A 22,331-nucleotide genomic window follows, 5' to 3' on the forward strand; every position below is an offset into this window, starting at 1 on the left:
ACTCGTAAGTTCATTTTGCTCTTTTGCTCATGTGGCAATTCCCTGGGAGGCTGTGAATCCCGGGAGGGTGAGAACCTCAACTTATTTACTGTTGTTTTTCTACTACCTTGCCCAGGGACGTGACACATACTTGTCCTTTCAACAGAAATTAAATGAACACCTTATATTTGCGAACCAGGTAGCATTCCGGGCACTCAGGAGAAGTCAGTGAACAAAAGACACTGAGGCCCCCGTCCCTGTGAGCTTGACAGTTTTCTCGTGGCAGTCAGAATCAAAGCAAAATGATGGAGTGCTCTTGTTTGGTTTTGGTTTTGATTTTGCCTATTTTCTAGGCAAATAAAGAGTGTGTATTATTTTTCCAGTGTTTTAAAATCTGGTCATTATAAGATCAGGGGGAGGTGATGTGGCATCTGCTCCTTATATGCCTGCCAGATCAGGGTCCTGGTGGTTGGGCCTTGGCTCTGAAGAAAAGCTGCTGGGGCAGTGAGGACCTTCAAGGAAGAAACACAGAACCATATCACTGGGTAAAACATTGTAGGGTAAAAATGCATTCTGTTTTGAATTTGTTGATTTTTCTTTAAAATAGAAAGCATCCCTAAGGGCCTGCACTTGGTCTTAATGAGTCATCAGAATACACATTTTTGGCATTCCTTCCCGTGAAAAGCAGCTCTCTTTGCCATAAACAGCCATATCCCAGCAATAATATTTTGGGAAGCTAAATCGTGATGCGTGGATCCCCTTAGTCAGTATTTCTTACTGTTGGCTGTCCCTTCTGCTTTAGAGGTTTATTCAAAACAAAACAAAAACAAAGCCAAATACCCATCCTAAACCCCATAAGGAGCCATTTTGAAGACACTGACCTTGCGTGGAAATTGCAGAACTTTGATTCTGGTCCCTGAGCCTGATGTCCTGTGCCTAGAAGGCATGGTCGCCATCTGTGGGGGTTCGCTTCTGAATGTCCCTGTGGTTGTTTCTGCTTGGCAGTGGGGCTGGGCCTGAGGTGTGCACCTGCATCCCCGCAGCCTGGAGCCCGGGCTTTGTGGGCGCTGTGGTGTATAACTGGGCTGCCACCACTCTTTCTGATGGTTTTGGTCCAGACTCCGCTCCCTCCCCGCGTGCAGACCTTAGCCCTTGAGAGATGGAAACCCCTCCCACACCCGGAATTATTTGGCCCCAAATATCAGTAGTGAGAACCGCTGGTGTAAGTGAATGGGAACCATTTCCACGTCTACCCAAGACCTGAACACTTAGACCATGGGATGCTTTTCTTGCCTGCGTGCCGGCGCCACGGAAAAAGAGGCTGCGTGTGTTCTTCATCCCCTTCAAATGGCTCATTTGTCTCTGTTTTGTCAGATCGAGCGGCGCCTGGACACGGTTCGGTCAATGTGTCACCATTCGCACAAGCGTCTGATGGCATGTTTCCAGGGCCAGCATGGCACCGACGCTGAGAGGAGATACGTGAGTAGCGGATGTGACTCGGGGCCGTGGGCCTTATGTCTCTGTGAGGCTTTGCACGCGGCGGCCTGTTGGTTTTCCTCAAGCAGGAGCAGCAGCGTTGCCTTGCTGATTTATACCTTGTATTGCCATTTACTCTCATGCCACCTGCCTAACCAGAACATTCTTTTGTGCTTAAGATGTTGCTGAGTCAGGGGCGCCTGGGTGGCTCAGTGGGTTAAAGCCTCTGCCTTCGGCTCAGGTCATGATCCCAAGGTCCTGGGATTGAGCCCCGCATCAGGCTCTCTGCTCAGCAGGAAGCCTGCTTCCTCCTCTCTCTCTGCCTGCCTCTCTGCCTACTTGTGATCTCTGTCTGTCAAATAAATAAATAAAATCTTAAAAAAAAAAAAAAAAAAAAAAGACATTGCTGAGCCAAAAGCCCTGCTCACGCTGAATTTTCTCCAGGTGCTTTTAAAGACTTAGTGAGCCATTTGTCATTGATAAGACAGATGTCTGTTAGGAATGCTTTGATGGCAAAAAAGCTGAAAGCCTGTCTTAAATGGACTTGGAAAATGGACACAATTTATTGGCTTACTAACTGAAGCGTCCAAAAGCTGGGGTGGACTTGAGGTAAAACTTGGGCTAGCATTTCAGTGGTTTGACCAGACCCTCCTTTCTTTCCTTCTGTCCCTTCTGTCTTCTTCAGTGTCTGCTTTATCCCTACATGGGCTCCTCCTCACAGGTTGGCCACCAGCAGCTTCCATGAGCTACTTGCTTCCCTGTGCATTTCTGGCAGGACTAGAAAGCGTGCTTTAGTAGTTTTCTTAATGGAGTGGGAAATCTTTTCCCAGGTCCTTGGCAGGTAGAAACCACCTCCCATTGCATCGGTCCATATTGAGCCCTATTTCCCGTTCCCGAACATTCCCATTCCACCGTGGTTACTGTGGGCAGGGGTGAGGTTGGAGAGGAGATGGGGCGTGCTGGTTGGCTTAAGCTAATTGGGGCCCAGCCCTAGAGCCACTTCCAGCTCAGAGGCTTTATTGAGCCCCAGGTGAATCCCTAAGAGAAGTCAGGATGCTGTCGTAGAGAGGAAGAGGGCCGAACTCCAGGAGAACTGTCGAATGTGTCCATCCATTTCCTCCTGTGCCACCAGCAGCAGTGGTCATGGGGCCGTCCCGTCCTTGGGTTTACGAGATCCAGGCTCAGCTGCATATACTAACCCTTGGAAGCCCATATACCATTAAGACGATAGTTTCAGGGGCATCCTGGGAAGCTGTGATTTGCCGCAGTGTTTTGTCTGTCACCGGATGTCTCAAAAGGAAGAACTGGCATGCGGGTGATCTGTGTCACCCTTAGGTTTTTCCTAAAGACGTCTATGGGACATCGAGACAACAGGGTTATTCCTCTCTTGTGCAATACTTGCTTGGCTGCAGTAGGTATAGACCAGCGAGTGGAACTTTGCGCACGCCCACGATCGATCGTAGGAATGCCTGCTGCAGGTCCGGTCCCACAGAACCAGAGCCAGCTCCCCTGGTCCTGTCCCCACGGCTCCTCTCCTCTTGCCATGGCTTCTGTTCTACCGATCCTTTCACACGGTACCCTAAGGCTCTGTCCTCCTCCGTATTCCCCCAGCCACATTCCTTGGGCCACCTCCTCTGTTCTCATGGCTTCTGGCTGGTGTGTTTATGCCAGCGACTTCTAAACCATCTCAACCAAGCAAAAACACTTTCTTCCCCAGATGTCTGTTTCAGCGTGCGTGACCAGTTCTTCCTTCTGTGTTGACTCTCGAGTTCCACCCACCCTATTATGCAAGCCAGAAACTGTAGGGTTACTTTAGGTTCCCTTTCCTTCTATCCTCACCCTCCCATAGCTGGTGGATCAGCAAGTCCTGTGATTGGGAATATCTTGGGAATTGGGAATTCCTCACCTCCACTCCCATCTCTGCCACCTTTGCCTTAAAGCAAAACCTAATTACCTCTCACCTGGACAGTGAGGTCATTCCCTCAGCTTCAGTTCCTGCCTCTGGTTCCCTTGTTTTCCAGCCTATCTCCAGCCAGATCACCAGAATGTTCTGAAATGTCATCTTCCTGCCTGGGGGAGAAAAAAAAAAATCTTAGCTTCATGGTTCTCAAGAGGGACCACAAGTACACTCCTGGGGAGATTTGGAAAAATGTCGAGACACTTTGGGTTGCTGTAGGAACTGGGGGACGCTACTGTGTTTGGAGGGAGGGGACCAAGATGCCAAACATTCTGCATCCCTGCATTCCGGGGGGATAATTCCACACCGGAAGTGGGTCCTAATGCCCATGGCGCCTCTTTCAAGGGGGCGCTGGCTGCTTCCCGTTGGTGGGATTAATAGTCCAAGCTCTTCAGCATGACAAACCCTTCATACTCTGACCCCATGTCCCCTGACAGTCCCGGTGTCTCCTGCTTCCTCCCACTCGTAGTGTGTGCCTTGTCCTTCATGTTGTTGTGTCTGGTCATTCCCTCTGACTGCTTGAAGACTCAACCTGGGTGTCCCATATATTCCCTAAAAACAAACAAACAAGTATTGATCAAATGCCTACAGTATACAAGTGCTAGAGACAGAAAATGAAGAAGAGGTAGTTTCCACCTTAAAGGTGCTCACAGCCCGGTGGGGAGAGACACAATCATTATAAAATGAAATGTGTAACAAAGTGTGCACAGGGTATCATGGGAGGACCAAGAATGGGGCATCACGGGACGAGAGAGGTAGCCAGGTGAGGCTTCCTGGAGAAGGTGGTAGCCCCGCAATAAAGGAGAGCAATGACAAAGGTGCCCGACCCTCATTTCTAAAACCTAATGCCAGAGGCTTTCTTTTCCAGCCTCAGACAGAAGAGCCAAAGACAGAGCTCTGAGGCTGTCTACACTGTGCATGTGGGAGGAGCAGTCACCATAGGAACGATAGAAGATAGGTAACCACAGAGGTCGTACAATGTGGAGGAAACAGCAGCAGCCTCTAGGGTCCTAGAATACACAGGAGGAGCCTCTCAGGGGCTCGCATGTGTGTGAAGAGACAAGACTCGGAGGCGGTGGTCTTCTCAGTCTAAGACTTGGACACAGCAGAGCTCATGCTGTGCATCCTGTGAGACCTGGAGTGACTGCTTTTTGTGCAGCTGGCACACATTTTATGAATTATGACTTTAGAACTTTTTAAATGACTCCCTGGTGATCAAAAAGCTGTCCATGCCTCAGCAGTGCTCAGCTGTGATCGTGGAGGAGCGTGGCTGTGGTCGATAGCATCTTCATCAAGGAGACCAGGGTTAAGTAAGCACAATGTTCTTATTTGTATACATCAGGAAACAGGATTGTCGCAGCTTTGGGGTCAGAGCCTGCAAACCACAAGGCTCTCTGATACTTGCAAAGTAGATTCCCTCTTTTTATGATTTTTTTTTTTCTTTGTCCAGAGCTCCGGAGTGGCACAAAGTATATTTCTCCTGATTACTGCATTTATCCTAGATTTAAATTCCCTCAGAAAGTCAGCATTACTGGGGTGCCTGGGTGTAGTGCTGTGTGTCCAGCTCTTGGTTTTCGCTCAGGTCATGGTCTCGGGGTCATGAGATCAGGCCCCACGTTGGGCTCCGTGCTCAGCACAGAGTCTGCTTGAGATCCTCTTACCCCCTCCTTCTCCTTCTGTCCCTCCCCACCCCTGCCTGCATGCTCAATCTCTCTCTCAAATAAAATGAATAAATCTTAAAAAGAAAGGAGAAGGCAGGCAGCATTATGAACATGTCTGAATTACACTCACCATGTTCAAGGCACGCTGCCCGTTTTCTCCTATCTTCCTGGTCTGGAAGTGTAGAATCTGGGAATGTCTCCTTGTGGGGCAGGTGAGGCCTGCTATCTACTTACTTGAAAACAACTTGAGAAGACAAGAGATGGGTAAATACAGTTGTTGTTGTTTATCTTGGCATTTCAAATACTGTTTTGAATAGTATATTTATAGTATATTTAGTATAAATAGTATTTAGCATAAATAGTATAAATAAATAAAATATAATGAAATAAATAATATAAAATAAATAAATATTTATATATAGTATATCTCACCATATTTCCATGGTGAAAACCCACTATGTACAGAAGAAGATAAAGCGAGTTCTGTCCCAGTCCTGTTCCCCAGGCACCCTGCTGCCCTCTCTGGAATGACCAGCACCCTCCAGAGACATTCTCTACAATGCAAGCAAATGTGGTGCAAGTATATTGCATGGAGCCCTCTGAAAGCAGGGAAGGCAGGTGACATGTGACGGGTCAAGGCTCAACAGTACCATGGCAGGACTGACCCTGCGTCTTTGCCATAAGGGCCCTTTATCCTGGGGAGGCAAAGTCGCATGGAGCCCTGCAGCACTGAACGCGTGTTTTTTGTTAGCAGATTGTGTTATTGCCAGCCCCTGGTACTTTCCAGGCCCCTTCGACCCATATTCTGAGATGAGCCATTAGCCAGTGGTGGCAAGGCCCTGACCCGGGGCTCAGGCCATGGGCATGGGGTTCTGGCTCTGTGGCCCCCTCACCGAGGTGCCTGGCCAGTCCACCTGACTTCCCTGGGCTTCAGGTCCCTTGGCTGGACAATTGGAACATTAATTAGGGGATCCTTATGGTCATTTCCAGCTGAACAATAAATTACTAATAGGCTTTGGGCTTAAATACCTTAAAAAAACCTCTTTCAGATATTGAGCCAGATATTTTTAGAAACTTAACTGAAAGCTATTTCGTCATGATTACAGCCAAATTCAGAGCCAGTTTAAGAATGAATATTCTCGGGACGCCTGGGTAGCTCAGTTGGTTAAGCAGCTGCCTTCGGCTCAGGTCATGATCCCAGCGTCCTGGGATCGTGTCCCACATCGGCCTCCTTGCTCTGCAGGGAGCCTGCTTCTCCCTCTGACTCTGCCTTCCACTGTGCTCTGTCTGCCTGTGCTCGCTCTCGCTCGCTCTCTCTCTGACAAATTAAAAAAAAAAAAAAAAAAAAAAAAGAATGAATATTCTCAGGGCGCCTAGGTGGCAATGTTATCTAAATGACCAACTCTTGGTTTTGGCTCAGGTCATGAGCCCTGTGTCGGGCTCAGCATGGAGTCTGCTTAAGACTCTCCCTCTCCCTCTGCTCCTCCCTGCTCGCTCTCTCTCTCTCAAAATTAATAAATAAATAAAGAAATAATGAATATTTTAGCAAAAGTTTTTGAAATTGAGCATTTTATTTTACGTATTTGTTATGATCATCAGAGAGCAAAGTCTGTGTCTTCTGTTCCCAGTATCTGGGACACAATATGCACTTGATTCATTAAAAATGACAGCTAACAGCAACCACAACAATACTAGCAGTCAGCTCATGCTGAGTACTTACCGCGTGCTGGGCACTTAACATTGAACATCTCCATAGACGGACAGCCTTAGGACACCTGCGTTGTTACCACGCCTCTGTATCACCCAGGCATGAGGACACAGACATAGAGCTCACATAGCTTCTGCCTTCGAGACCAGAACCTGAATGCAGACAGGCTGTCTCTTACCTGTGCGGTTTGCCTGGAGGAGAAATTACTGAAGGGTGACCTGAAGCAGGTCATCGAGAGCGGGTGTCAATAATAGTGAAACCAACACATTGTCTTCTGCCTTCCAGAAAAAACTCCCGCTGACCGCTCTCGCGCAGAACATGCAAGAAGCATCAACTCAACTGGAAGAGTCTCTGCTGGGGTAAGAGTTGGCTGCTTTCAGGGAGAGAGCCCGGAGCCCCGTGGGTCAGCGGGGATGAGGGGGGGCAGCCATCTGTGTGACAGGGGGACTATGAGCATGACGGTGTGGCTCATCCACCAGGAGAACAGTGCAGTGTCTGTGGGGAAAAAGTGGGGTCCGGGCCACTGGGATGGTAGAGAATCTTCCATTTAGTAGGAGCAGGGCTGGAGACAGATTGAAAGGGCTGCAAGCAAAAGTGATCGATAGGGTCCATATTTATTTCCCCGACCTTGGGTGTAAAGAACGGATCTCTTTCCTGTTCCAGCTGTTGACTCTAGTTTACAGACTCTGACCAGTCCCTTCTGGTCCTTAAGTCACTTCCTAGGGGACACCTTGGTGGCTCAGCCGGTTAAGCATCTGCCTTCGGCCCAGGTCACGATCCCAGAGTCCTGGGATCAAGCCTCACATCAGGCTCCCTGCTCAGCTGGGAGTCTGCTTCTCCTTCTGCCCCTCCCCCACTCATGATCTCTGTCTTCTGCTCTTTCTCTCAAATAAATAAATAAAATGTTAAAAAAAAATAGAAAAATGAAAATAAAAACCAGATTATTTGGCTACCTAAATTTAATATTTTGTACGATAACAGATGAAATGTCAACCATGCAACATAGTTATCAATTCCATAGAGGCTTAAGATACATTTGATAACATACATGTGTTAACAGTCTTTTTTCATCCTAAAGCATAAATCTGTAGACTCACATTTTAGGCAATGCCCAAAACATAACATTTTTGAGGTTCTAAGGCGTGGCCCCCTAATGCATTCCCATCATGTAGAGAGCAGAACTGGCCCAATAAAGTAATGAGGTGCCTGATGCTTGTGGGGGTGTCTTGTGTTTTTAAAGGAAGATGCTGGAGACGTGTGGTGATGCCGAGAATCAGCTGGCTCTAGAACTTACACAGCATGAAGTCTTTGTTGAGAGAGAGATTGTGGAGCCTCTGTGCAGCATAGCAGAGGTGGGTGCTTTTGCTGGGAGGCACAGAAAAGCTGAGACAAGCGTGGGCTGCGTGGTGAATGGTTTGCTTGTGTCTATGATTTTAACAGTAACCAGTGGCATTGATATACGCTTCTTTTTGGAAGTAAGGGGAATAAATTGAGGTTACAAAATCCTATGCCTACAAGAAAAATAGAAGTAAATAAGTATCGCCCTTTCAAATGTTAAGTTTAAAACCCCGAAGCTTATCCCATTCGATATGTGGTATGTTCTTCCTAGGTGGAGATTCCCAACATCCAAAAACAGAGGAAACAGCTCGCTAAATTGGTGTTAGACTGGGATTCGGTCAGAGCCAGGTAAGGTAGAGCTGTAAAAATAACCAGTAATGCAGGATTATTGTCCCTCCCTCAGCAACCATCTCGTCCCCAACACAGATGAGAGAAAGGCCAGTTGGTGGACAAGATGCAGGTTTCCAGATTCATGCACTCGACCCGTAGACCAAATCATACCCACTTCCACCTGCTTTTTAGGGCTTATTCTCCCAAGCATGGCAATGGGGATGATGTTAGAACGTCCTGTTCTTAGTGAATCAGCAGTAAAAAGAGACGGGGGAAAAAAAAAGGAAAAAAGAGTAAGTAAATGTTTTAGGGGGAGAGGGACCAGTGGCAGGCTGTTTTACAACTGTTCGTTGCTTGGATAGGGAACTGTAAGAATAAACAGATCTGTGATCTTAGCAGTTCTGAGGGTCCTGCCTTGTCCAGACTCTGTGTAGTTATGATACTTTCATGATCAAACGCTGCTCTCAAAAGGGAGGAACTCCCATAGAACTAAGTAACCATCCTAGAGGGCTGCTGACTTGTGGGTCGATGCCTGATGGCGATCTGCAGAGCCTCGCGGCAGGACTCCAGCCTAGCTTTATCCACGAGGGCATTTGTATCAGTGACTTATGTGGCTTTCTTCTCGGACAAGAGTGGGAAATAATGGAGGGAGCCACCCCGGCCCTGTCCTTTCTCAGACTTTATCACAAAGGTTGCTAAACTTTCTGTAAAGTATTTTCAGCTTTGCAGCCCACGTGGTCCCTCTCACAGTTATTGTTCCTACGCTGTTATAGCGTAGGGAACAGCTCTGGATCATAAGTAAATGAAAGTGTGGCTGTCTCCCAATAAAACTTTATTTAAACAAAAAGTGGCTTTGTTAGCTCTCTGTTTTTGTTTTCTTTTGTTGTTGTTGTTGTTATTGAAGAATAATTGGCACACAATATTGTATTAGGTGCACAACATTGATTCAACAGTTCTATATGTTGCTCAGTGTTGACCACCGTAAGTGTCGCCCCCATCTGTCTCTGCACAGTGTTACTACAATTTTCTCGGCTGTACTGCCTATGCTGTGCTCTTCATCTCTGTAACTTACTTATTTGGTAACCGCATTCACATTGCAGTCCTGTGAAGTGCATACGATTATTTCTCTTTGGCAGATGTACGGAGAGACAACCATCATTTCCTGAGCTTCTACCTGGGACATGTTTTTTTATTGCAGATTTAGTACATGGGTAGCAATTCTACGAGGCAACCTTTCCTCGTTTCTCAAACGCCACTGAGTTTCAATGCACCACTGATTTAATATCTACTTTTTTGAGGGACGGGTTAGGGGGAGAAACACCACTCCATTCAATGTACAAATCACTTGTCCTGATTTAAGAAACATCGAGCTCATAAAAGGTAATGATCATGGTAAAAATAATTGCCACCACTTGCTGGACACTTGCCACGTGTGAGGCCCTGAGCTCTGTGCATGGTCTGTCAGCTCACTTGATTCTTCCACCAGTTCCCATCTTTCTGCTCATTCATGTTTTCGACAGATCTCAGTTGGGTGCTTACTGTGTCAGACTCCATGCTGGGTACAAGTGCCAAGGCCCCTCAGGATAGGAGAGGGAACAGGGGTCAGTGGGTTAGGTAACACCCCTCCTCTTGAAAGGACACTTCTTTTATCGGTCAGGGAGGGACCTGCACAGAGTACCCACATGACTTGCTTCATGCCTCAGAGAAGATAAACGTCTGAGCTAGGTCCCTGGCTTAAAGTCCACTGTCTTGTCTCCTTGTCACATGGACACCTGTGATTAGAAACATCTGGGCCAGGACTGGGAGTGGAGGCCACCCTGAGGTTGATTTTTTTTTTTTTTTCTCCAGATAAGGAAGCATGTTCTAATGGTTAATTAAATGAGGCTGTGAATGCTCTCTCACTAGAGTTGGTTGAGTGACATTATAGATGCTTATCTGCTAGAAGCTTCACACGTATGGTACACGAATCCTGGAGGGGATTTCAACACAGATTCTTGATCTGAATTCATGGTATTGTCCACTTAACCAATCAGAGCAGGTATCAGAGAAATAGTGGAATTTTTTTACTTCTTCCTGTGGCTCTTCCCTGGAGGAAAATGATCCTAGCTAATGACTACTTGCTGCTTGTTTTCTAAGCAGCAATCTGTTATATGACAGATATAATCTGCACACACATATGCATGCATATGTATATGTATTTGCTCTCTCCCTGATTCCTTATGATGGTTCTGCAAGGCAGACGGTGTTGGCTGTCTTTGTGTTATAGATGAGTTTACTGAGGCACAGAGAGGTTAAGTCATTGCCCAAGGTCACACAGCTAGGGGCAGGAGAGCCAGGCTTCAGAATTGAGCATGTCTGACTCAAAAGTCCAGGTTCTGTGCGCTCACTATACAGCCTCACCAAGCTGAGCTTGGCAGGCTCGCCGAAGCTCCACTGTGGGGAAGTGCCTCACGTCCGGAGCTGGAGAGAAGGCAGAGCATACTGTTGGGGTTGGGTGGGGGCCCCAGAGCAGGAGCTGGAAAGCTTGATGAATTGCTAGCATGGGTTTTCATCTCTATAATATCCATGTTTACATTGAAATTGCTGGCACTTTCCAGAATGGCACACATAATCCAGACTCAAACAGAAGGTCAAAGCGTACTTGAAAGCCACACGGAGATTGTTTTAGATTACTGTTCCCCCTGCACTTGCCTACTCTTGCTATGGTGTAATTCTTCCTTTTTTCAGTGCTTCTCACCTACTGTAAAGTAAATGCAAATATGCCACATTACAGTTCAGATTTGTTGAAAATGTGGTCTTTAGTATATTAATTCTAAGAACTGTCTTTTATTCTACAAGTGTTTTGCTACCTATGAATTGCTAGCTGCTTGACTGAAGTTCTGGGTTTTACATACTGGCAATAATCACAGCTGAGGATGGTAGCAGGAAGAGTCATAGGAGCCCAAGAGGAGGACTGACTCCCAGTGGCATAGGAACATTCCAGGTCAAAGCAGGAAAGTGCAAGCGTGTTTCACTGCAAGGATGCCATGATTGGACACCACCAGAAAGGGCTTTTGTGACGTGATTTCCAGAAGTGGGGCATGTATGAGACAAGATGTGGTAGATTATACTCCGAGCAGATAGCTTTGCAAGAGTCCTGTCATGCTTGCTTCCATTCCTGGAGGATAAGCTCTAGAGAGGCTGGCATCCGATGTATGCTGTATGTTTTGGAGAAAATCGGTCTCCCTGAGGGCCCTGATTCTACAAGGTTGAGAATGTGCAGCTGCTTTTCAGATGCTGGTTGCCCCATGTTTTGCAGGTGGAACCAGGCTCACAAATCTTCAGGAACCAACTTCCAGGGGCTTCCGTCAAAAATAGATACCCTAAAGGAAGAGATGGATGAAGCTGGAAATAAAGTAGAACTGTGCAAGGTACGAGACTTCCCTGATAAATAATAGTTGCATCAGCCTGGTTCTTGCAAATGACAGAGGAAAGGGTAAATACTGCAGATTATTTAGTGTTTCACACAAGTCCTATCAGAATACTCTGCATGATAGGAAAGGTGGGTTTTAGTTTCTTCTTTATTTTCTAAGACCCTGTGTTACTTTATAATGAGAATAAGACTTTTTCAAAAAAAATTGAAGCGGGGGTGCCTGGGTGGCTCAGTTGATTAAGCATCTGTCTCTGGCTTAGGTCATGATCCCAGAGTCTTGGGATTAAGCCCCGCATCAGGCTCCCTGCTCAGCAGAGATCCTGCTTCTCTCTCCGCCCCTCCCCACTGCACTTATGCTCTCTCTCCCTCTCTCTCTTTATTTTAAATAAAATCTTTAAAATTTTTTTAAAAAATAAAATAAATTTGAGTAGGATATTTTTTAAAATAACAAAAATATATGAGCTTATTTAAAATAAAGAATAGGTAAAAAAAAAAAAATGGGTGGGAGAAAACCATAGCAAAACATAAAGTTACACCAATTAAAACAGTGCACAACAGGGGTACCTGGCTGGTTCAGTCAGTGGAGTGTGTGATCCCAGTCTTGAGGTTGTGAATTTGAGCCCCACACTGAGTGTAGAGATTATTTAAAAATACATTTTTAACTTTGTTTTTTAAGATTTTATTTATTTATTTATCTACCTATTTATTTACTTATTTGTTTATACATATAGAGAGAGAGCACGAGAACACTAGCCAGGAGAGGAGCAGAGGTGGAGGGACAGAGGAATCTCAGACAGACTCCCCACTGAGCACAGAGCCCTTTATAGGACTCTATCTCACCACCCTGAGATCATGACCTAAGTCGAATCCAAGAGTCAAACACTCAATGGACTGAGCCACCCAGGTACCCCCCAAAATAAAATCTTTAAAAAAAAATGCACAACAAGGAAAAAAAAAAAAGCACAAGAGCCACAAAAATAATCTGTGGAATAGCATAGGTTTTTTAGAATCAGTGCTATTATTTTAAACAATTGAATATATAGTAAAGGGGGTCATCATACATCATATATCCACAGAGAAGGAAAGGATTATTTATTTTTTAGTTTTTAGTTTTTAGTTTTTTTAAAGATTTTATTTATTTATTTGTCAGAGAGAGAGAGAGAGCAAGAGCGAGCACAGGCAGAGTGGCAGGCAGAGTCAGAGGGAGAAGCAGGCTCCCTGCGGAGCAAGGAACCTGATGTGGGACTCTATCCCAGGACGCTGGGATCATGACCTGAGCCGAAGGCAGCTGCTTAACCAACTGAGCCACCCAGGCGTCCCGGAAAGGATTATTTTTAAATGTTGCTAGGACAATTGGTTTGTAATGGGGAGAAATATAATTTTTTATCTCCTAAAATAAATTCCAGATTAGATGGTTAAGTGACTACATCTATCTATGAAGAGAGCTCTTTATTCTAAATGTTATTTGAGGTGGTAAAGAAACAGGCTTTGGTGAATCTTAAGATCAGCGTTTTTCGGGCGCCTGGGTGGCTCAGTGGGTTAAGCCGCTGCCTTCGGCTCAGGTCATGATCTCAGGGTCCTGGGATCGAGTCCCGCATCGGGCTCTCTGCTCAGCAGGGAGCCTGCTTCCCTCTCTCTCTCTGCCTGCCTCTCCATCTACTTGTGATTTCTCTCTGTCAAATAAATAAATAAATAAAATCTTAAAAAAAAAAAAAAAAAAAAAAGATCAGCGTTTTTCTTCCTTTTTATTATTCATCATTTTCTGAAAATGGAGTCTTCTTTCAGATAGTGTTAGGACTATAATATTTTAGTGTGTTTAGGTCATACTATAATTCATTCTTCAAGATAGTGAACTTTAAGATCAGTTAACTGCAGAGGCACCTGGGTGGCTCAGTGGGTTAAGCCTCTGCCTTCGGCTCAAGTCATGATCTCAGAGTCCTGGGATTGATCCCTACATTGGGCTCTCTGCTCAGCAGGGAGTCTGCTCCCCCTCTCCCCACCTGCCTCTCTGCTTGCCTGTGATCTCTATCAAATAAATAAATAAATAAAATTTCCAAAAAGAAAAAAAAAAAGGTCAGTTAACTGCAATAAAATGACTTGTTTAAAGTAATATAGTGGATAGGAATTAAAACTGAACATACATAGCCTTTGCATTTAAAAAGATGATATTCAGATAAATGCTGCTGAGAAAATAGTCTCATAGTGACTTAATTCTTGTTCAGGAAAGTCGTAACTTCACTAATGTAATTACATAGCTTTCCTCAGATCCGATCTAACCTGGATCTCAGCTATTGGGTACTTAGTGGACATGGATTTGGCAGACGTCTCAGGAGTCTGAACTGATGTGTTATGGGCTGATGTGTCTTCTCTCAACTTCAATGCCATACCTTCTCATTTCAAATGGTGAAAATAGTTTGTCACTCTTTATGCTAACTTCTGGGTAATTTCCCGAGATTTAAGTTCTTTTTTTTCACTGATTTTCTCTTTAGCTAGGTCTTATCTACTTATAATTAATTCACATCGAGTTTTGACTTTCATTTACTGTGTTTTTCAGTTCTAATTCTTCAAAGTCAGCCTTCTTTGATGGTGGATTATTGTTTTTGCAGCTTCTTTCTTTTATTTTTTTAAAAAGATTTTATTTATTTGACAGTGCTTATTTCTTTTTTTAATGTTTAATCATTTTATATATACTTAACATAACAGTCTTTGGTAATTCTGTTTCTTCTGTGAGAATGGTGGGCTTTTGCTTCATGGTGGATTGTTGCCTCCTGTGTTTTGCAATTTTGTATCATGTGTTTTGCAATTTTGTATTGTGAGCTCATTTTAAGACTTTGTGGGACCCTTAGGTATTGGCAGTGATTCTCCCTAGAGAGTGTTACCAGTTTGAGATCTTTTCTTTTTTAAGATTTTTATTTATTTATTTGAGAGAAGGAGAGAAAATGAGCAGGGGGAGGGGCAGGGTGAGCGGGAAAAGCGGACTACCCGCCAAGCTGGGAGCCCAATGCAGGGCTCAATCCTGGGACCCCGAGATCATGGTCTGAGCTGAAATCAGAGAGTTAACCGACTGAGCCACCTAGGTGCCACTTGAGGCCATTCTTAAATAATTTTCTCAGTTTGAGGATCCCTGGACCACACATACAGTAAACTCAAACTTCAGAGCCTCTTGAAGGCAGATCTGCATTTACAAAATCCAGGGTAATGTTTTTACTTTCCTGGACCCAGAGCCCCATGTAAAACGCAGATACTCTAGTCTTTCCATACGCTATTGATCTCCACTTATGCCAGGCCTTTCCTCTTCCTTTTCTTTTTTTCTTAATTCATTTTTCAAGTTTTTATTTGTATATTTATTTTATACACATGTGGCAGTAAAAATATAACATTTCTTTCTCTCCTATTTTTACGCAGATGGCAACATAGCAAACATAATGCTCTATACTTCACTTCTTGATAAGGACTATTAGTCATATATCTTGGAGATCCTCCCCTATCATTCCTCTAATAAACTTCCTTATTTATTTATTTTTTTGTCATCCCAGTTGATGGACATTTGTTTTTTTAAGATTTTATTTATTTATTTGAGAGAGAGAGCATGAGTGGGGGGAGGGGCAGAGGAAGAGGGAGAAGCAGATTCCCCACTGAGCAGAGAGCCCTACACAGGGCTCGATCCCAGGACCCAGGACCATAACCTGACCTGAAGGCCAATGTTTAACCAGCTGAGCCATCCAGGTGCCCCACCAGTTGATGGACATTTAATCCATGGATTATTCTGTGACATTTTGCTCTAAGAGTCCATGAATACTAATTCCCAGATGCCATTTTCTTCAGTGACCTGTCTTCCCTTCCACTCACCAGGATCAACTTGCTGCAGACATGTACAACTTTATGGCCAAAGAAGGGGAGTATGGCAAATTCTTTGTTACGGTAAGTACCTCGCCTTGCCGAAATATGAAAGCATTGTAAAAATTGAGTCATTTTAGCTTTTTTTGCAAAAGATTTCATTTTTGGTTTTGCTCAGCCATTGTGTGTGTGTCCATCCGATGCTAACGTTACTTTTGTTTTTGAATGTGGGTCTGTTCTCAGTTATTAGAAGCCCAAGCAGATTACCATAGAAAAGCATTAGCAGTCTTAGAAAAGGCCCTTCCCGAAATGCGAGCCCATCAAGGTAATGTAACCTGCGTGCTGGCTGATGCCCCCTTTCCTAAGCCTCTGCCACTTCCGCCTCTGTTCTTCTCCCCCCTGACTCCTTTGCATGCCTCTCCTCTGGGTAACGCCTCTCTGCCTAGGAGAGTACTATCTCCCAGCATAATTTCATCTTTCCTCGCCACATTCTCTAATTTCTTCCAAACCTAGATTAACCTACTAATGGGACATTCGCAGCGGTTCTGACATCTTTAGTTGAAGAGAAAGCTGGACCCTTTGGGGATGGCTGCCTGCATGGGTCTTCCGGTCTTACCCTCTTCCAAGTCCGTTATTCAGTCCCTTGGGTTCAATTCTGACCCAGTGATTCCAAGAGCCTACATTCTGGGGAAGATACTGTGGACCTTCTGGAAGGAATTTTAGAAGCCAGTACTTGGGGGCCCATCATCGGCGTCACTGAATCATCAGGCCATGACCCCTCCTTCCCCCTCTTCCTTGTGATCCCACAAGGCTCTGGTTCTTAGCACTCACATCCTGCCCACTGTACTCAGGCTGTCAGCCGACTTCACCCACACAAGTCATGAGTGGACTGAGCTTTCTCCTGATGCTTAGTTTTACCTGCACATTAAAGCTTTTGACTCTTAATTCTCTGATTTGCCATCAGCGCGTCTCCCGGCAGAGATCATTAGACACAGGTGAGGCAGAAGGTGCCCTGTCTTCTTTGGCTATCTTGTACTATCTTGCTTGCATAGACCACATGTTGGGAGCTTAGGTTCCCCCTGCAGAACCTTTGGTCTTGAGCTGAAGAGGATCAAGCCAGGTGCTGAGTGTGGTGACTCCGTGATCTGGGATGCGAGTCAGCAGGTGTATGGGTGGGATGTTTTTGTTGGGGGTGTGCACACTCACTGGCATCCTCAAGGCTCTCACTTCTCCTAGTTTGAGGAGGGTCCCCAGAGTTTCTGGCTTTGTGCCTGAAAGGGTTTGGATGACAGAATTCGAAAATTCTATCTTGATCACCTGCATAGTCAGGCCTTCAGCCATCTTGAGTAAATGCATCTGATTGACTCTTCCTAGGATGAGCTGCCCTTGCTTTCCTAAGTGATCTTGGATGAGCTGCCCTTGCTTTCCTTGTTGAGGGATGATGAGGTTGAGTTGCAGTGCAAATGAATGAAGCTGCTGGCAAACATTCAGCCTTGGAAGGGGCGGGCTCTAGCAGGGCAAGTTCCAAATGCCGAAAGCGTGTATCTGTGGGATTACCTACCCTGTGCCTGGCTCTGTGTAGGACAGAATAGGAACTATCATCGTCTTAGCCTTTGAATGCATTAAAGTCTGGTTTGGAGCTAACAAGCATTAAAAAAGAGAAGATTGGGTTTCATGAGCAGGACTCTCCCCCCCCCCCAAGACTTTATTGATTTATTTAAGAGAGAGAGAGAGCATGAGAGGGGAGAGGGGGCAGAGGGAGAAGGAGAAGCTGACTCTCCGCTGAGCAGGGAGCCCAATGCGGGGCTCAGTCCCAGGACCCTGAGATCAAAACCTGAGCTGAAGGCAGATGCTTAACTGACTGAGCCACCCAGGCACCCTGTAAACTTTATTTTTTTAACGATTTTTTTCCCCAAGTTTTTTTTTTTTTTTTTTTAACAATTTTTCCCCCCAAGTCTGTTTTCCCTAGAGAAGTATGTGAGGAAGTGACAGGGAACAGGAAGACGGCAGGGGGAGGCTGAGAGTGGAACAAGGAGCAGGTGTGCAGGGCAGAAACCCAACAAAGGAAACATGATCCGTCTTTCTCTCCAAGGTTGCCAAGCCTTGGGATCCAACCCCTTCCACTTCTGCTTGTCCTCCATCTCCCTATTGTCTTAGTTCCTATCTTCCTCTTTTTCTTCTTCTGTTTTCAGAAAGACTCAGAGCATCCTTACAGTAGGAAAAAAACCACCTTGACCCCACAGCACTGTACCCCTGTGCACCCCAATCTCACACGCACTGTCAGCCAACCCAACTTGGTACCTGCCTGTCCACAACACCGTGCCCTGTTCAGTCTCATCCTATTCTGTTCTTCTGGTAGGCTCTCTGAATGTCTGGTTTCCACCAGCCAGCCCTTCACACTGTGCAGTCTTGCTTCTACTCCCAGTTACTCTTCTATTAAGAGTAAAAAATACGGCAGTTCCCAGTGGACCAGGCTCTTAATTGTTGGATTCTGGCATCTGCTGTGGCCTGGGCTGTCTCTCCCTTGATGGAACGTGTGCCCCTCATTGCACCTGATTGTGTCTTCCATTGTTCCCTCCTGATGACAGCCCTCACGTCCCCCGTGTCTTCACCCTCATAGCCATCTCAGTGCTGGTTCCCTCTGAGAGTCCTCTAGCTGTCCCCCAAAACTCCAATGCATCCCAGAAAGCAAGCTGATTCTTCCCCCAAAACCAGCTATCTTTTTCTCCTCTGTGTTTCCTGGGTGCCACCTCCCTTCAAACCATGCAGGCTTGACCTTGGAGCCATCTTGTCCTTCCTTCTCCATAACCTGTAGCTGAGGTCCGTCTTTTCTGCCCTCTGCTGGGCCGTCCGCTCTGCTCACACCATCCCCCCTTCTCTGGGCCCTTGTCACCTTGAGCAAGAGCTATGGAATCAAATGTAAATTCTGAGACTCAAGATTCTGGTCTTTTCTCAGCCCTTCTTCCTGGTCTGTTTCATTCAGAGCCCCCAGCTCCCTGCCTTGAAGCCAACAGCAAACACTTTGTCTCCCAAGTCGTTCTAGTGTCTGTGGTCTGCACCAGAAGTCGCAAACCGCTGTATCTCATTTTTCAAAAAATTTTGCCATCATTTAAACACCAGGCACCTTCACATAACAATCCAATTTCTGGCTTCTCTTGAAAGTCCTGGAAGTCTGGTGACACGGGTCATCGGGCACTAAGGGGGTGTTCAGGGCTGCCTTTGGGGACCCTAAGGGGACCCTATGCCCCCAGCCTGACTCAGCACCTCGGGGGTCTCACTGGCCTCTGTGGGCACCCGCATCTGCGACCCTGATCTGTACTGTACCGTTTTCTGGCCATGACTTAGCAAACGTGTCTTGTCTTTTTAATGACTGTTGTATGTTTACATGTGTGTCTCGTCTTGTCTTCCCAGTTAGAAGGGTGGGGAGTCTCTGGGAATGTGGGATGTCCCCTGTTGGAGAGGCCAGCCCCTTCGGGCAGTTTGGCTCAAGAGTTGTCTAGGTAACTGATTCTCATGTCCTCCCTCTGCCAGTGTCACACCAAGGTTGGGGGTGGGGCACACCGTAGAGCGTTTCCCAGAAAGTTCCAGCAGGTGTTCGGAGAATGGGGTCAGGCGTGCGGTGGCAGCGGTGGCAGGTGCCATTTGCAAAACTGCCCTGGGGGCTCTGGTGTTCCCCCCAGGGGAGGGGCCTCATAGCCATTTTCTGCTTGTGTTGAGAATCGTTTAGTTAAAAGGGACAAAGTGTGCAGGGAAAGGACTGGCCTCTGAGAGGAATGTCACAGAGTTCTGTCCTTTGAGAAGGGCCAGACCCCCAGATGCTCTTGCTACCAGGGCTGGGGCCAGGACCAGAGATGAGGAGGACACCCACGCCCTTGGCCTCACCCCTCTTCCACCTGGAGCCCACTTGCTCTTTCCATCAATTTTAACCTTGTAAAAGCTCTTGGGTTCATGGACATGGGGGTTCCCTCCTCTTCCTTCCCCTGTGTGCGGATCACGTGATGGGGCCTGTCCCCGCTCTTCCGCGTAGCTGAGGGTAAGGGGCACATCAGCGTCCTACTGCCTGCTTTGAACCCAAGGTTCGAACAGCAAAGTGGCTGCATGACAGTTGTCCATTAACGGTGCCGAGAAGGACGCGAACCCTTCCCGTCTCTGGAAGGAACTAAGTGTTGCTCAGCGAAGTAGTCTCCACGGGCTGGTTGCCCCTCTTCTGCGTCTGTGTGCGTCTCAGGCCGCGGGGGATCCGTGCGTACCCACCGGTGGGCCAAACCCCGTCAAAACGCCTCTCGTTCGAAGGGAATAAGTCCATTCACAAAATTCTTGTTTCTGTTTCACTGCTCTACTGTGCGTACTCCTGCTAAGCTGCCTCACACCTCTTGTGGAATGAAGCAGAGTATGTGACCCCCAAATAATAGAAACGATCGCTTTACTGCTGGCGCAGGCTTCAGCCTCAGCTGCTTTGGGGCTGCAGATACCGCGTGGTTTCCTACTCGGAATGTTCGGGACCTGGCTGGGGCGAGGGCACTCGGAGGCCCTGCATGCCCGGGACACATCGCGTTTAATATGAGTTCACATCGGCCGTCTTCCGGTCCCGTGTGATGACGTTTGGCTTGTGTTTAAAATCTTAAGAAGTTATTTCCTCTTCCACATTGAAGGAGTCAGTTTCTTGTCCTCGAGATAGAAAGCCAGTGCTGCTTTGCATGGTGAGAGTAAATTTCCTTCCAGTGAAATCCGTCTGCTCGGACGAATCCTCGGGTTAGCGCCAGGCAGCCCACCCGTCCCGTGCAGGAGCCCCCTCGTACCTTCTGCTCAGCAGCTCCCCCTGGAGGGCGTTCAGGGCTCTGTTCTGAAAGTAACCCCCCAGCCGGGGACCTGTTCTTGTTCTAGTACATGGTAAATAACCAAAGCAAACAGAACAGATGCTTCCCCTTTTCCCAAGCCTCAATTACCAGTCTGCTAAGAAAAAAAAAAAAAAAATTCCCCTTTGGTGGTTTGGGGAGAAAAAAAAAATTCCCCACTGATGCCGTGAGATCGCTGAGTGTCTGACTGGATGGTTTGCTGCTCTAGATAAGTGGGCGGAAAAGCCAGCCTTTGGGACGCCCTTGGAGGAACACCTGAAGCGGAGCGGCCGTGAGATTGCTCTGCCCATCGAAGCTTGCGTCATGCTGCTCCTGGAGACGGGCATGAAGGAGGAGGTGAGCGGTGCTCGGCGGCCCTGCCTGCCGCTACCTGCGCTGCATGGACTGACGGCTTTCCAGCTTCGGTTGCCGTGACCCACAATTTAAACGGGGACCCTGCATGTTTTACCTGGAACAGACATTATGAATGAAACGAGTTTCACAGAACATTTTCCTTTTCTATGTGTGGTACACTCTGACTTTCTTTTTCCCCACTTGTTTCATTTTCAACTCTGGTTGTGATTTGTGACATTGAATTTCATTTTTTAAGAAAAAATTTTACAAGATTTTATTTATGTATTCATGAGAGAGAGATAGAGAGGGAGGCAGAGGGAGAAGCAGGCTCCCTGTGGAAGCCAGATACGGGACTTGATCTCAGGGCTCTCAGATCACAACCTGAGCTGAAGGCATATGCTCAACTAGTTGAGCCACCCAGGCACCCTAGTGCTCCTTAATGTTTTAAAAGGTTCTATTTATTTGTTTGAGAGAGAGAGAGAAAAAAAAAAAGAGAGAAGGAGAGCACAGAGGGAGAGTGAGAAGCAGGCTTTCCACTGAACAGAGAACCAGATCCCAGGACCCTGAGATCATGACCTGAGCCAAGGCAGACATTGGCTCACATGACATTGAATTTCATGTGCACTAAATGGACAAGAGCTTCCGTGAGCTTTAGTTTGCTTAAAGCAGAATATTACATTTGGGTAGTACCATGCATTTTGGTGGGGGTATTTATATTCTTATTTTATGGAATCCTTATCCCCCAGAACCCCATGAACCAAGCAGGGCAGGTCTTGTTACTCCTTTTCCTGGTGAGTGAGTTCATGATAGGGGGGAATCAAAATCAGATGCCAAGTCTTTTTTTTTTTTTTTTTCCTTTTAAAAACCTTATTAAAGGGCGCCTGGGTGGCTCAGTGGGTTAAGCCGCTGCCTTCGGCTCGGGTCATGATCTCAGGGTCCTGGGATCGAGTCCCGCATTGGGCTCTCTGCTCAGCAGGGAGCCTGCTTCCCTCTCTCTCTCTCTCTCTCTGCCTGCCTCTCCATCTACTTGTGATTTCTCTCTGTCAAATAAATAAATAAAATCTTTAAAAAAAATAAAAATAAAAACCTTATTAAAGTATTTTGTACATAGAAAATGTATGCATAAGTAAACAGTTTGGTAAATTTCCACAGACTGAACTCATGCATGTGATCAGCACCCAGATTAAGGGACATTCCAGAAGCCACCCTTGTGTTTGCTTCCACTTTCTGCCCCCTCCTCCACTGATGTGAACTCAGCTCTAGTAGCCTGAGATCTGAGCTGCTCAGCTGGGGCCAATTTTGTCCTCTTTGGGAGGTATTTGGCAAGGTCTGGAGACTGTTTTGATGGTCACAGTTTTTTTTTCCCCCCTAAAGATTTTATTTATTTATTTGACAGACAGAGATCACAAGTAGGCAGAGAGAGAGGGGAGGGGTAAGCAGGCTC

At 46.4% G+C, this 22,331-nt stretch overlaps 1 protein-coding gene across 5 annotated transcripts in view; it reads left to right on the forward strand.

Annotated features, from left to right (window-relative positions):
• The window catches only part of ARHGAP17 (Rho GTPase activating protein 17), an 84,317-nt gene that overhangs the window by 35,757 nt on the left and 26,229 nt on the right, over positions 1-22,331 (forward strand). For all 5 annotated transcript variants that reach the window (XR_009349399.1, XM_059155362.1, XM_059155361.1 and 2 more), the window contains exons 3-10: positions 1,354-1,458; positions 7,067-7,140; positions 8,022-8,133; positions 8,391-8,467; positions 11,748-11,859; positions 15,714-15,782; positions 15,942-16,023; positions 20,763-20,890. Coding sequence is in view for 4 of the 5 variants with exons in the window: in XM_059155362.1 (XP_059011345.1) it covers positions 1,354-1,458; positions 7,067-7,140; positions 8,022-8,133; positions 8,391-8,467; positions 11,748-11,859; positions 15,714-15,782; positions 15,942-16,023; positions 20,763-20,890 (759 nt within the window). In the remaining variant the exon portion in view is untranslated. The remainder of the gene's footprint in view (positions 1-1,353; positions 1,459-7,066; positions 7,141-8,021; positions 8,134-8,390; positions 8,468-11,747; positions 11,860-15,713; positions 15,783-15,941; positions 16,024-20,762; positions 20,891-22,331) is intronic.

This window comes from Mustela lutreola, chromosome 17 (assembly GCF_030435805.1).
Source record: "Mustela lutreola isolate mMusLut2 chromosome 17, mMusLut2.pri, whole genome shotgun sequence".
NCBI classification, from domain to species: domain Eukaryota; kingdom Metazoa; phylum Chordata; class Mammalia; order Carnivora; family Mustelidae; genus Mustela; species Mustela lutreola.